Consider the following 15,361-nt stretch of genomic DNA (forward strand, 5'->3'; position numbering starts at 1 on the left):
TCAAAACCAACAGTTTACAGATCTCTATCTCAACCCGTTTACCTTTCAGCCACTGACTAATCATCATCATCAAAACCAACAGTTTACAGATCTCTATCTCAACCCGTTTACCTTTCGGCCACTGACTAATCATCATCATCAAAACCAACAGTTTACAGATCTCTATCTCAACCCGTTTACCTTTCGGCCACTGACTAATCATCATCATCAAAACCAACAGTTTACAGATCTCTATCTCAACCCGTTTACCTTTAGGCCACTGAATAATCATCATCATCAAAACCAACAGTTTACAGATCTCTATCTCAACCTGTTTACCTTTTGGCCACTGAATAATCATCATCATCAAAACCAACAGTTCACAAATCTCTATCTCAATCCGTTTACCTTTTGACTGCAGAAAAATCACCATCCATCAAAACCTACAGTTACAAATCTCTATCTCAACAGCACTGGGACTTGAACAGCACAATTTTAAATGCTTAAATCATCATCAGATGCTTAAATCATCATCAAATGCTTAAATCATCATGAAAATACTAATGTTTAAATGATCATCTCCCCTGTCCATACAGTTCTACTACTTCATGACTTCCACTTTTTAATCAAAACAACACCCACTTTCTTGTGTGCATAGACATGGCTCTTTTCAAATGTCACCTTTGACAAAGAAACAAATCGAACACACAAACTGACAAAACCAAAAGGTGATGTTGGCAAGAGATGAACATTTGTTCTGATGATAATTTCTTCTTTCTTTACTTTTCATAATCATTTTCTAACTATAGCCCACATGTGTCAAAATGGTATATCAACACACACACACACACACACACAAAGAGTACTGGTAGCTGTATCAATGAAAATAAATGCTTGATCTTCAATCATTTTTCCTCCAGCTCCAGGCAATTGTTATGTGTCAGTCTGTATATGTATGTATATGAGAGAGATCAATAGCATGAAAGACAGACATACAGATAATGATGTGTTGTAGTGTGTCAGGTGCATATGGCTAAAAGCGGATTCAGCACACCGCACACTGCTGATTGTTTGACCCCTTCCCTCCTAACCCCCCACCCCCCTTCCCTAACCCCCCCCCCCCTCCCTACCCCCCCCACTCCCTTCCCTGACCACCCACCCCCTCCCCCATACCCCCCATCCCCTTCCCTAACCCCCACCCCCTCCCTGCTAACCCCCCACCCCCTCCCTCCTAACCACCACCCCCTCCCTCATAGCCCCCACACCCTTCCCTAACCCCCACCCCCTCCCTCCTAACCCCCCACCCCTTCCCTAACCCCCCACCCCTTCCCTAACCCCCACCCCCTCCCTCCTAACCCCCCACCCCTTTCCTAACCCCCCACCCCCTCCCTCATAGCCCCCACCCCTTCCCTAACCCCCCACCCCTTTCCTAACCCCCCACCCCCTCCCTCATAGCCCCCACCCCTTCCCTAACCCCCCGCCCCTTCCCTAAGCCCCACCCCCTCCCTCATAGCCCCCACCCCTTCCCTAACCCCCCACCCCTTCCCTAAGCCCCACCCCCTCCCTCATACCCCCCACCCCTTCCCTAACCCCCCGCCCCTTCCCTAAGCCCCACCCCCTCCCTCATAGCCCCCACCCCTTCCCTAACCCCCCACCCCTTCCCTAAGCCCCACCCCCTCCCTCATACCCCCCACCCCTTCCCTAACCCCCCGCCCCTTCCCTAAGCCCCACCCCCTCCCTCATACCCCCCACCCCTTCCCTAACCCCCCGCCCCTTCCCTAACCCCCACCCCCTCTCTCCTAACCCCCCACCCCTTCCCTAACCACACCCCCTCCCTCCTAACCCCCCACCCCTTCCCTAACCCCCCACCCCTTCCCTAAGCCCCACCCCCTCCCTCATAGCCCCCACCCCTTCCCTAACCCCCACCCCTTCCCTAAGCCCCACCCCCTCCGTCATAGCCCCCACCCCTACCCTAACCCCCACCCCCTCCCTCCTAACCCCCCACCCACTCCCTCCTAACTCCTACCCCCTCCCTCCTAACCCCCCACCCACTCCCTCCTAACCCCTCACCCCTTCCCTAACCCCCCACCCCACCCCTTCCCTAACCCCCCACCCCTTCCCTAACCCCCACCCCCTCCCTCATAGCCCCCACCCCTTCCCTAACCCCCCCCCCTCCTAACCCCCCACCCCTTCCCTAACTCCACCCCCTCCCTCATAGCCCCCACCCCCTCCCTCATAGCCCCCACCCCTTCCCTAACCCCCACCCCCTCCCTCATAACCCCCACCCCTCTCTCCTAACTCCTACCCCCTCCCTCATAGCCCCCACCCCTTCCCTAAACCCCACCCCCTTCTCTTTGGCTGTGTATAGTGTGCTGATCCTGGGCTTTTGCCACAGGCACCTGACTTACTATCAAACCTATATGTTAGATATCAATGTATTATATATTGTTATGAGACGTATTGTCAGGATCTATGGTGTGAGTCAGAAATTGTGTGTGTGTGTGTGAGTGTGTGTGTGATTTTCGATTTATGTTTGTACCTTGTTATGTGCTATCCCCCCCAATATTCCTTGTGACCCCGATACACTTGGTAATAAAGACATATTCTATTCTATTCTATTCTGTGAACGTGTGTGTATGTATAAACGCATGCATGCAAGTATATATGTGTCTGTATGCATGTGTGCATGCACATGTGTGAGTCTGTGTGCTTTAATTAGTGTAACTACAAATGCTTAAGTGTGTGTGCACGCTTAAAAACAACTCCAAGCATTACACTGATACAGCTGCTGATGCTTCCTCCCCCCCCTCCCCAGCACCCCCCACCCCCCACCACTCCCACTCCCCCACCTTCTATCTTACCTTGTGACCACCATAACCACCGCTATCATTTCTGTGGAAAAACTCAATGGGGGCTAGATCAGAGTACTGCAAGGAAGGCTGACCATGGAAGGCAGCGACTGATTTTTATACCATTGAAAAGTTTGTGGCATGGGTCCAGAAGCCAGTTAACCAAAGTGAGTGTCAAAACAAAGTAAAACAAAGGGGAAAAACTGCCAATACAGAAGTATGGAAATACTCCCAGCCATGACTGCTGCTAACACAGTCCATCCACCCCCACACCCACACTTCTTGTTCTCACATCTCTATAGCTCCATACATTTGTCTTTATTTTCACCATTCAATGACTGATCAATACAACTTCCAGTCAATAGTACTTCACTCATTCAACCCTGTGCCCGCCTGAGAGGTTTTCCAATCAAAGTTGGACACTTCTCTCTCTCTCTCTCTCTCTCTCTAGTACTTAACTCATTCAACCCTGTGCCCGCCTGAGAGGTTTTCCAATCAAAGTTGAACACTTCTCTCTCTCTCTCTCTCTAGTACTTAACTCATTCAACCCTGTGCCCGCCTGAGAGGTTTTCCAATCAAAGTTGAACACTTCTCTCTCTCTCTCTCTCTAGTATTTAACTCATTCAACCCTGTGCCCGCCTGAGAGGTTTTCCAATCAAAGTTGGACACTTCTCTCTCTCTCTCTCTCTCTCTCTCTAGTATTTAACTCATTCAACCCTGTGCCCGCCTGAGAGGTTTTCCAATCAAAGTTGGACACTTCTCTCTCTCTCTCTCTAGTACTTAACTCATTCAGCCCTGTGCCCGCCTGAGAGGTTTTCCAATCAAAGTTGGACACTTCTCTCTCTCTCTCTCTCTCTAGTACTTAACTCATTCAACCCTGTGCCCGCCTGAGAGGTTTTCCAATCAAAGTTGGACACTTCTCTCTCTCTCTCTCTCTAGTACTTAACTCATTCAACACTGTGCCCGCCTGAGAGGTTTTCCAATCAAAGTTGGACACTTCTCTCTCTCTCTCTAGTACTTGACTCATTCAACCCTGTGCCTGCCTGAGAGGCAAGCGCCGCTGATCACCGTTCTCCACCTGAGCCGTCATGACAGGCCGGCGAAGAAACCCGTTTATTTAAACCGATTTGTCAGCTCATTATTATGTATTAAACTGCTAGGCAAGGGAAGTAACTCCAAGTTAACTTCCTTCCTCATTGGCACATGAAGTTTCGCCCCCAAAATCGAACGATTAATGTGTTTTTTATCCAGTTTTCCGCATTGATATGGTAAAATGTCAAAGGTTTACTGCACAGTAAGTGCTCAATGAAATTATGATGCACTCTTGCAGCGATTTCAACCTAGATAATGATGATTTGTCTCATAATTCATCCGATAATTCTTGGGAAAGTGAAGGAGATGAAATTAGCAACCGGTCAAGGCAAAGTGGCAGACATTTCAATCAAGAAGATAGCCCACAACCTTGAACATCGACAGTTGCTGACAGTTTACTATTTCTGTTTGTTAAATTTAAGTTACAAGTATGCTATTGCTTCCTTCATCTTGAGACTTCAGCAATTTGTGTCAAAATCATATTTCAGTCATTATGTAAAGTTCGGTAGGTATTGGTTGAGTGGTTGCTATAAATTTGTGCCTGAAGTGAAGCACCCCTTCCTGTTGATGCAGCCAGGCCAAAATGAGCCAGGCTGGGAGGACTGCACAGGCAGAAGACCTTAAAGGGTTAAAAGAGTTCAACTTATGTGATTCTTCTGACGTTACAACAAAAGGCTTTCCAGCAAATACACACTTAATGATATAGCACAACAATTCCTGTGACACACATGTTACTGCCAAATAAAATACAATATTCCTGACTATGATAAGTAAGTCATCTTCAACACCCAAATGTTTGCATGCATACACTATGTGTGACTGTATTTGAGTGTGCATGATGTTGAGTATGTGCATACATTCATGAATGTGCACACAGAATTCACATGGAAAGCATCAGGTGATTATACATGCACTAGTGTGTACATACGTACACATGTATGTAAAAGTGTGTGTGCTGTACTCATGCATGCCTGTGGTTGTGTAAGTAACCATATGCAATACAACTCCATGTGATTCAAGCAAGTGTATGTACATGTATAAGGGCGTATATGAAGGCATGTATGTACAAGTGTGTGCCGCACTCATGATGTATATTTGTGGATGTGTAAGTATGCATGTGCTGTACAGCTTCATGTGATTCATGCAGATATATGTACAAGCATATGTGTGTGTATATGTGACTATACAGTATTATACACACATTTATGTGTCACTATGAACATGTGCATGTGTGTGAAACAACATTCTAAAACCAGTCATACACACAACAACAAAAACATCCTGAAAGCATACATAAGGACTAAACAAATATTTTTAGTGAAAAAAAGAAAAGAAAAGAAAAGAAGAACAAACACACAAACAACATCATGCGCACTGTGAAAGAAACAGGAATAAAAAACAATGCAATGCCAAGAGAACATTAACCACAGCACAATGTCCACACCATTACCTTTGCCTGTGAGCTTTCGCTTCCCGTGACAGAGAAAGCAGGGTCAAGCTTGTGAACGAGGTCCCAATCCGTCTGTATGTGCCAAGCGACCCAGACACAGAAAGCAACCCACATCAACACCCAACAAAGCCAACAGTACACACAGCGCCGTCCTCAAAGCCCAGCCCAACCCTGTTTATTCCCAAACCCTTGCACATACAAACACAGCACCACAGTTCCAGACCCGCACATGTTAAACAAGAGTTTTACAATGCAGTGACACAAGAAGGAAACACAATGCAGGCGTATGTTTTATGTTCTTTCAGTGTTAGTGACACACTCCTTCAAAAGGCTGCATGATTTTTTTTGAAAGAAACATCATTTCCAAACAACATAATGTGGTATGTTTTCCTGTGCAAAATGTCAGTAGTATTTTAACCGACACCACCATCCCCCAAAACAAACAACAACAATGACTTATCTGCCATAATTAAACCAGAATAGACACACACAGGCATACAAATCCACCCATCCACACTCTCTCTCACACACCTCCACCCACAACACGCACACAAATAAAAGTTCCCCTTAACTAATGATCTTTATGACAACAGCCCCATCTAAAACTGATCAACTGTCACATGTACATCACTAAATGTCTGAATAAGCTGGAGGTAGAATCATTATCCATACCAAAGGATTGATCCCTGAAACTATGACACAACATCAAACAACTCAGCTGTTAAAGCAACCAGCATGCATGCCTGCATCAAAGATGTTTTCCAGAACAAAACAGATCACAAGCAGGAACACAACATGGCTTTTAGACACACATGGTACATTTTCTATCTCCACCTTTGTCTGTCAATCATAAAGATGGAAGAATCATTGATTAATGCACACTTGAAAAAAAAAGGAAAGCATGTTACCTTTTTTCTTCTGTGAACAATGCAAGGCCATATGACTGTGTGATTTTTCACAAGCAAAAAATTACTGTCAAGTGTCATGTTGTGTATGTATGTAGAATATTTTGGAGCAGCAACAAAAAATACTATGACTTGCTGAACTGATACTATCTTTCAAGTGAACAAACATGCACACAAACATAATAGGCACAATACTGTTTCTGTCGGTAGATGTTGGTGGGGAGGGAAGGGGGAGGGTGGCACAGGGGGAGGTGGGGCGGGGTATGAAGTCATGAATGTAACATGTGGCAGAGACTGATTTTTTTCACACTGAAACACGAAGCCTCTTAACCACATTGAGAGTCTCAAAACCAAAACAAAAGTGAAATAATCTACTTTAAAAATCTGCCAACGCAGAAATCTGTATGCCATGGATATACTTCAACCTGTGTCATTTTTGTGAATGGTGTCACTCTTTGGAACCACATGCAGGGTTGATGTTGTCTAGACTATAATTGTAGATGGAAACAAGGACTGGCATTCTGACATTGAGAAACTCAGCACAGGATTGCACAGTTGTAGGAGGAGGGGAGGCAGAAGACGTGTGAAAGTCCGTGCATGATAGGCTGTACCTTGTTCTAGTTGTGGTGTGTGTGTGTGTGTGTGTGTGTGTGTGTGTGTGTTTACTGAGCTTAAAACGTGACAATTGGTTATAATGAATGTGCAATATGTAGGAAGAATAATGTGCAATATGCAGGATGAATGTACAATGAATATGTCTAATGCTAACGTCCATATTCTAAATATATTTCTGTTTAATAATTACGATGTAATAATTAATTGCAATGTTTTTAAAAGCGAATATGTGAAATGCTTTTATTTGAGAACATATGTTTATTACTCTTGTTTAATCAAGCTATCCGCGTGTGTGGGGTGAGTGGTGGTGGGGCGGGGGGTGCGGTGCGGGTGTGTGCTGATTATCTGGTTGTGGTTTTCCGCAATTCATCTTTATTCTTATCTTATCTGTCTATTATAATCAATGTGCAGTATAGTAGGCTATGTTTATAATTATATTCAAATAATGTTTCTTAATTCTTTCTGTTTTTACATTAAGAATACTAGTTATTACCTGCAGTGTGTGGATGTATGTATGAAACGATGTATGTGATATTTTTTACATTTGTATCTTCGTAATATTTGTTGGGGCTGTTGTTGGCTTTTACAGTTATGGTCCCCATGTTGTTTACTTGTCTATGTTGTGATAATGCACCTGACCAAATTTCTCCAGTTGGAGATAATAAAGTTATTCTTATCTTATCTTATCTTATCTAAGTTGATTCTGAGAGAGAGAGAGAGAGAGAGAGAGAGAGAGAGAGAGAGAGAGAGAGAGAGTGTGTGTGTGTGTGTGTGTGTGTGTTTGTGTGTGCATGCGGTGCAGTGTATGGAATTGTTTTTGTGTGTGTGTGTGAGTGTGTGTGTGTGTGTGTGTGTGTGTGTGTGTGTGTGTGTGTGTGTGTGAGTGTGTGATGTGGTGTGATGTGGTGTGGTGTAGTGTGGTGTGTATGTGTGTGGGTGGTGCAGTGTATGGAATTTGTGTGTGTGTGTGTGTGTGTGTGTGTGTGTGTGTGTGTGTGTGTGTGTGTGTGTGTGTGTGTGTGTGTGTGTGTGTGTGTGTGTGTGTGTGTGTGTGTGTGTGTGTGTGGTGCAGTGTATAGAAATGACTAAAGCAGGAACACCACAACAAACAGGTCAAACAAAACAGCAACAACAGTATACATCTATCTAAATTTTTCTTTTTAAATCAAAACTACTCTGCGGTATACACACACACAAACCTGAACACTATTTGAAGATGTCTAGAAAAAAAAAATAACAAGAAAAAAACAACAAAATATAGCATTCTCCTCCTCACAAAATTTCAACATGCAGTTTACGCATTATTAAAAAACAACAACAAAAACTGAAAGTAGCAAAACACAACAGATGACATACAGGTGTCCATGCACATAACCATGGTGAAACACAGTCAGCTGGCACCTCACCTCTGATGATGCAGGAAACTGTCTGAAAGATCCCGGCGAGTGCTCTCTTCTAAACAAAAGTTCTACTGTCTCCTAATAGGGCAGCCGTGTGGGATGTAAACAAAATATTATTCAGGTTTAAAGGGTCATCCCTTCTATACAGATGTTCTACTGCCTCCTAAGACAGTTGTGTGGGATATGAATAAAACATGATTCAGTTCATAATGGTCATCTCTACTCATCTAAGGTTGTACTGTCTCCTAATAAGGCAGTCATACTGGATATAAAGAAATAAAATTATGATTCAGTTTATGATGGTCATCTCTTTTGTACAAGAATTCTCCTGTCTCCTAAAACAGCCATGTAAGATATAGACAAGTACGAGTCAGTAAAAGAACAATATTTTTTTCTATAAGAAAAAGCAAATTTCCAAACTACACGAATGGTTACCATTTGCCTTTTCTGAATATGGTGCATCAACAAACCCACACACGTGCTTCTGCATGCACCCATATGCAAGCACAAACACACACACATTATGCTTTTGTTGAACATCACACTTCTTCCATATGAAAAAAAAAAATTATAAAAACTGCAACATGAAAGTTCACGTACACATGCACACACACATAAACACTTTCTCTCTCAATCGCACATACAAACACACACTATTACACATTCACAAACACACACTTACGTACAATTACACACACACATACACACTCACTCGCACACAATCACAACCACATACAATTATAGATACAACTACACAGAAACAGACATATATACCCCCACCCCTACACACACACACACACGAAAGGCAGGACCAACTCACAGTGGCAGCCAGCAGTCTAGCGGCGGAGTTGACCAGCCTCTCTGCCTCTCCCCGGGAGATGTTGACTGGCGGCACACTGCGCATCACGGGCCACCCTCCCTTCAGCGCTCTGTCAGACAATCAACAGTTTCTTTCTGTTTCTCTTTCTCAAGGAGGCATCACCGCGTTCAGACAAACCCATACATGCTTCACCACATCTACTGGGCAGTTGCCTGACAGGCAGCATAACCCAACGCGCTTTGTCAGGCCCTGAGTGCATGCACATATATTTGTGAACCTATCAGAGTGGATTTCTTCTACAGAATTTTGCCAGACGACAACCCTTTCGTTGCTGTAGGTTCTCTTTCAGTGCGCCAAGTGCGTGCTGTACAAGGGACCTGCTTATCATCTCATTCCACTGACAATGGTCAGTTTGATTTTGCAGTCAATGCTGGGAGAAAGGGCAGGAGTGGGAATCGAACCCAGACCCACACCAACGCTGTACTGGCAGGTCAGCATCTTATTCTGCCACTTTTCTCCTCAAAGATTCACTTTCCTGTCACCCCTTTTTGGCTATGGAGGATTACAAACAAAAGAGCAAAAATGTTTTTTTTCTTAAAAGCATGAAAAAAAGCTAAATAACTGAACTGTATTACCAACACTCATGTTGCAAATACAATGTAAAATTCCCCAAATCCATGTAGATGTTCAAAGCATACCAATGCAATCTGTATAACTGTTTAGGAATATTTTGAAGCAAGCAACAAGGAGCTTACCACTTTGATTTAAAAGTTATAATTTTTCTGACAGATATTTGCCATCTTTATAGATTTTGCAATGGAAAGCAAACATTTGTTTTTAATTTGAATACATTGTTCTACAAACTCACACAGACACCTCAAACCTTTGGCATTATTAGTTCACACCTCCCTTTAACCCCTTAGCTGATGCTGACCAGTCTGTTCATCAGTAAAGGGCTGTCAATTCACAGTTACAAGACTGAGCTTACAGGTCAGGATGTTAGTCACCATAATTCATATGGAATCCTGCGGGTGGCTGTTTTGTAGGCTTTTTTGGGGGTGGAGGGCAAGGAGGGGATGGGGGGGGGAGTTGGGGGGGGGGGGGGGGTGGCCACTTAAAAAAGAAAAAAAAGAAAAAGAAAAGGTACTCCATGGATGTGTACACAACTGAGGTAATAAAGAAAAGAGTGTCAATGATTTTCTAACTTCCACTCTACTGAAATGTTAAACATATCCATGCCATTAAAAAAAAACCCAAACAAAAATCTATCTAGTTATCTATCTATCTAAACACACACACACACACACACACACACACACACACACACAAACATGCGTACATAGGTAGATATGTAGGTAGGTAGGTAGGTAGGTAGGTATGCATGCATGCATGCGTTGCGCGTGTGCATGAGTGTGTGCGTGCGTGAATGTATGTATGTATGTGAACTCGTGGGAGTCCATTACAGTGGTCAGCAATCAATGTGCTTGAAATTCATGCCAAACTGATCTCATTTCACTAAGGTTCACCATTCACAGAGTTCAAGAAAGCAGCAATGTTCTGTCTTTCATCCCTCTGAATTGGAGCAATGCATGTGTGTGAATGACTGGTGTGAAAGTGCTTTCAATTCTCTCTGCACAACATTCAGCACTTGTATTATTTCGTATATTATTTATTTATTTATTAACATTATTATTATTATCATTTTATATTTTTGTGAATTAATTTTTATTATGATGATTATTATTATACACAGTATCATTTGTGTCTACTAGTCATTACCACACATGCATACACAAACACCTAACAAAGATTGATTAAATTGAAAAAAAAAGGCATGCTTCAACTTTTTTGAGATGAAGGACATGTGTGGAACCGTACTTTTTCTTCTGAGACTTTGGGTTGGCACCAAAGCCCACCATCTGAGGGTGCACCTTCATCCCTGCTGGGGTCTGCACATAGTAGCAATCAGGGATGCTGGATTTCTGTAAACATACAATAGACTCATGTCACACTCTTTCATCAGAGATTAGCCACACACGCCACTATTTCTTGTTCAGTTTCACATGATTTTACTTCTTAACACAACTTAAGACTTCCACTCAACTGCATGCTAACTTCGCCAAAGGGCATGACAATACTGAATTTGCATTAAAACTAATGAATAACTTGACTAGTTTCAGTTTCAGTTTTAAGGTGTCAGAGTGTGCAGTCTGATCCATTCATACAATGCATTTGTTTTAAAAAATTGTAAGAAATAAAAGGAGCCGGTATCTGACAGAAAACCAACCAACACATGTCTGACTTGTGCACACAGACCCAACATGCTGGTCAGGACTTGAGAGCGTAACTGAGGTACGTGTAAATTATTTAATTCAAATGAAATAAAATAAATAAACCAAATAAACAATTAAGTAAACATATTGAAACGTATGTGTACAGACTTATGCCACACTCCTTTTCATTAATCACATCACTCTTTTTGCACAGTTTCACATAACTTTACTACTTACACTTACAGAACAAAAGTTCTTTTGCACGTTCAATCAACAAGGGCTTGGCAGTACTCATTTTGCTTTAAAACTAAATGAGTGGTATGACAGATACACATGGGCAATCAACTCATCATATGTAACATGTACCACTTGAAATCTAAGATCATTATTTCAAAAGCTAAGCATCTCAAAAAACATACTTGAAATGGCTCTCTCTCTCTCACACACACACACACACACACAAACACGCGCGTGCGCACACACACTCACACACAAGGCAGATATATATATATGGCCTAAACAAAAAATCAATCTACAGCAAACATTAATTTTTCACACCATTAGCAACAGCAACTATTAGTAAAAGCCCCCATAGGTACGATCAGTCATTATGTGATCTTCCTCTTGTCCTCGGTGCTGTGGACATACACACACACTGCCCACAGGTGAATGAGCTGTGGACTGATAGTGGAATGACATGTGATCCAGTGCAAGTAATCATGCAGGTAATCACACAAGTTGGTTCAGTTGACGCTGGAGGAAAAAGAAAGTGAGATCAGTACTAAACTCTCAGCATAGCTTTTTTCCCCCCCCCCCAGATCACAACAGAATGTCCTTTACTCCAACTGTTAAGTGAAACATGCTCAGTGTGCAAATGCTGTCACAGTGTAAGAACACAGACATATATGTGCAGTGCAGATGCATATGTAAGTGAATGATCTTGAAACTGCCACAGGTTACAGATCACACACACACACACACACACACACACACACACACACACACACACACACACAGCAAAACATAACAGAAAAAACAACAAACAAACATTATTCACACATCAAGATTTCCTGTGACTGTCAAATAAATTGTGACCAACGCTCAGTTTTATGCATTACTGACGCACCACTGCAAACCAAACTTCCAACCACTTAAAAAACAACAACCATATCTAAAGCTGCACACCACTGCAAAACAAACTTCTAAATGTGACCAAGTGCTATGCTTGCTTCAAAACTTGCCTCACATACAAGCTGTATAAGCAGACGATGTCAGTTTTCGCAACTAATGGCTGGACTTCAACAGCCCGCGCAGATTATGTGTGATGCTTTCCCCGCGGTTCAAATGCAAAGCTGCTTACATCATTTTGTCATTCTCGCCACACACTCACTGTTCGACCAGTGTCACGGTACGTCATTGGCTGAGCAGAAACTTGTGTTTCTGCTCCACCATATTTAATTAATAGCTCTTTTGTCAGATCAGTAAACTACAAGTATTATATACTGGCAGAATCGTCGCAATTCCATCTTTAAATCTATTCCATTTACGTTTGCCTACGTTAAACTGATTTAACACAGTTTGTAATTTTCAGCGACGAGCTTGTTAAAACTGACCCTGTTCAGGTGACTTAAATTAAGATTATAAATTCATCTTAAATAATAAACACTTCATTTTATACTCATTATAAAGTAGGTATTGAGCTCTTTCTTTTGCAACTTATCCGACGTAAATCAGTTCAGGAATCATTTAGAAACTGTCACTGAACACCTTGTAAGAAACACAATTGTTGTCAGATTTGGCCAGATTTGTGGTGATCTGTGTCACAGCACACGTGACTGTCTTTGCGGTCCGCTTAACTTAGCACAGTGAGTGATGAGTGGTCACTTCATACCTGGTCAGTCATCTGACCAGAGCTGCTCTCTCTCTCTCTTGCTGCGTCGCGAAGCAGTGCGAGTGTGTGTCGTGTGTGTTCTCACAACGGCTGACATCTCGCTATGTATCGCTGTAAGTACTAGTGTGTAGAATGTGTTGATTTGTAAATTGTATTGTTCGACACAGTACTTGTGTTCATATGAATATGTTATTGCTTTGTTCAGTTATTGCTTTGACACGTAGTCACAGCTCGGCTATGAGTGATGTAGAATATCGCCATGTCGTCATATGCTCGTAGCAGTGTTCCATTTAATTCTTCTTAACGTCACAGTCAATGACGTCTCTGGACACTAATAGTTTGTTCGAGAATATTCTAGTGAGTGCATATGATGCGTTCTTTCTCATTTGCTGTCACTGATGAAGGTTACAGTGTTTCACTGATTCTCATTACTCTAGATGTGTGTAGTATTCTGTCATGATTACAAGATAGTGTTGGATTAATATCAGTTACTGGTTAAAACCACCTGATATGTATCAGTCTGTTAATTGTAATTTAGTTATCATGCCCTCTCCTATACGGCTTACTCCAGTATAGTGCTACATGATAAACTGATTCATTTGAGTCACTTTGACACAGTATAAGCTTTATCTGATCTATACTTTCACTAAACAGTGTACTTTAACTAAACTCAGCTTAGCTTCAATCACTTTAACTGCACTATTTATATGTATTAGAAATGTCATTTGATGTCAGTGTTTGGTCTTCACAAATATGCATTTCCAAGTGGTAGTCTTTCCATGTAATATGTATACATGTACTTTATTATTCACTTGTGCCGCCATGTTGTGCTAATGACATTTGTTTGTGTCATTCCAGGCACTGTCTTCTCTTTTATGTCTTCTCTTCTAGTCTTCTTCTCTTAGGTCTTCTCTTTTTATGTTCTCTTCTTATATCTTCTTCTTCGCTTTTCTTCTCATTTAATAACTAGTGTAAATAAAACAATAGAAAAACCCATTTGTGACTGGCCTCTATATGTTCCTGGCCTGTGCATAGGAATTCTTGTCAATCCTTAATTCAGTAAATCATCATTTAGTTAGTTCTTTTGTACTGCCGTCCACTTGAAGAACCACTTGGTTCAGGTAACACGGCTACAAAAGTGGCGTCGCTGACAGGATTTTGGTCTGACAGGATTTTGATCCTTCAAAATATTCTTACGACAGGATATTGATCCTTGATTAATCCAAAATCCTTCCCTTTAATGTTACAATTCTTTTATCCAAATTTAATCCATCCCTAAACCACAGCCCTTTACCACCAAGTGTACTCTATCACAAACTTGGCGCTGTGAGCATAGGATGTGCTAATTCTTTAATATCTCTTAATAAATTATAGGCCCCTCGCCAAGCTAATCTCTATCACATAAACAAAAAATCACACTTAGAAAATATAATAATTGACTCAATCTTTCTTTTCTTCTTCTCCGCTAATGGGTTGCAACTCCCAATATATTCACTTTTGCATATACGAGTCAGACTTTATGTCTATGATGATTTTTATCTTTCCATTTGGGCAGCCATATTTTGTTTTCTGAGATATCTCTTTCTTCCACTGGAAAAACAAACAAACCAAAAAAGAAAAAAAAAGAGATGATTAACGGCATATACATATATAATGCATAGATTACAAATAGCCATAAACGGACCAAGTTAATTTACTTACACAAAGTTAATTTACTTACACAGTTGCTCCTTAAAACCCCAAAATACATTCACTGCACAAATCAATGCTAAGCTGGTCAAGTTGAATTAATACATTATCAAAGTGAAACCCTTCACACACAGCAAACACACTGCACACCAGTCTGGTCAACTGAAAAGCCTGCAGACAACAGAAAACCCAAACACGGAACTCAGCAAGACCTGGTTAGAGCATCTGATCCACACTCCACACTGGGTGGGACAGAGAGATGGACAGGTGGTGGACAGAGACAGGTGGTGGACAGAGACAGGGGTGGGGTGGTGGACAGAGACAGGTGGTGGACAGAGACAGGTGGTGGGGTGGTGGACAGAGACAGGTGGTGGACAGAGACAGGTGGTGGACAGAGA

The 15,361-nt window shown here is 42.2% G+C and overlaps 1 protein-coding gene across 1 annotated transcript in view; it reads right to left on the reverse strand.

Annotated features, from left to right (window-relative positions):
- LOC143293068 (uncharacterized) overlaps positions 1 to 15,361 on the reverse strand; it is a 57,180-nt gene that overhangs the window by 27,194 nt on the left and 14,625 nt on the right. Inside the window, 3 exon segments of the mRNA XM_076603992.1 lie at positions 5,371 to 5,442; positions 9,111 to 9,219; positions 10,989 to 11,092. Coding sequence (XP_076460107.1) covers positions 5,371 to 5,442; positions 9,111 to 9,219; positions 10,989 to 11,092 — 285 coding nt within the window.

This window comes from Babylonia areolata, chromosome 1 (assembly GCF_041734735.1).
Source record: "Babylonia areolata isolate BAREFJ2019XMU chromosome 1, ASM4173473v1, whole genome shotgun sequence".
In the NCBI taxonomy this organism is placed as follows: Eukaryota; Metazoa; Mollusca; class Gastropoda; order Neogastropoda; family Buccinidae; genus Babylonia; species Babylonia areolata.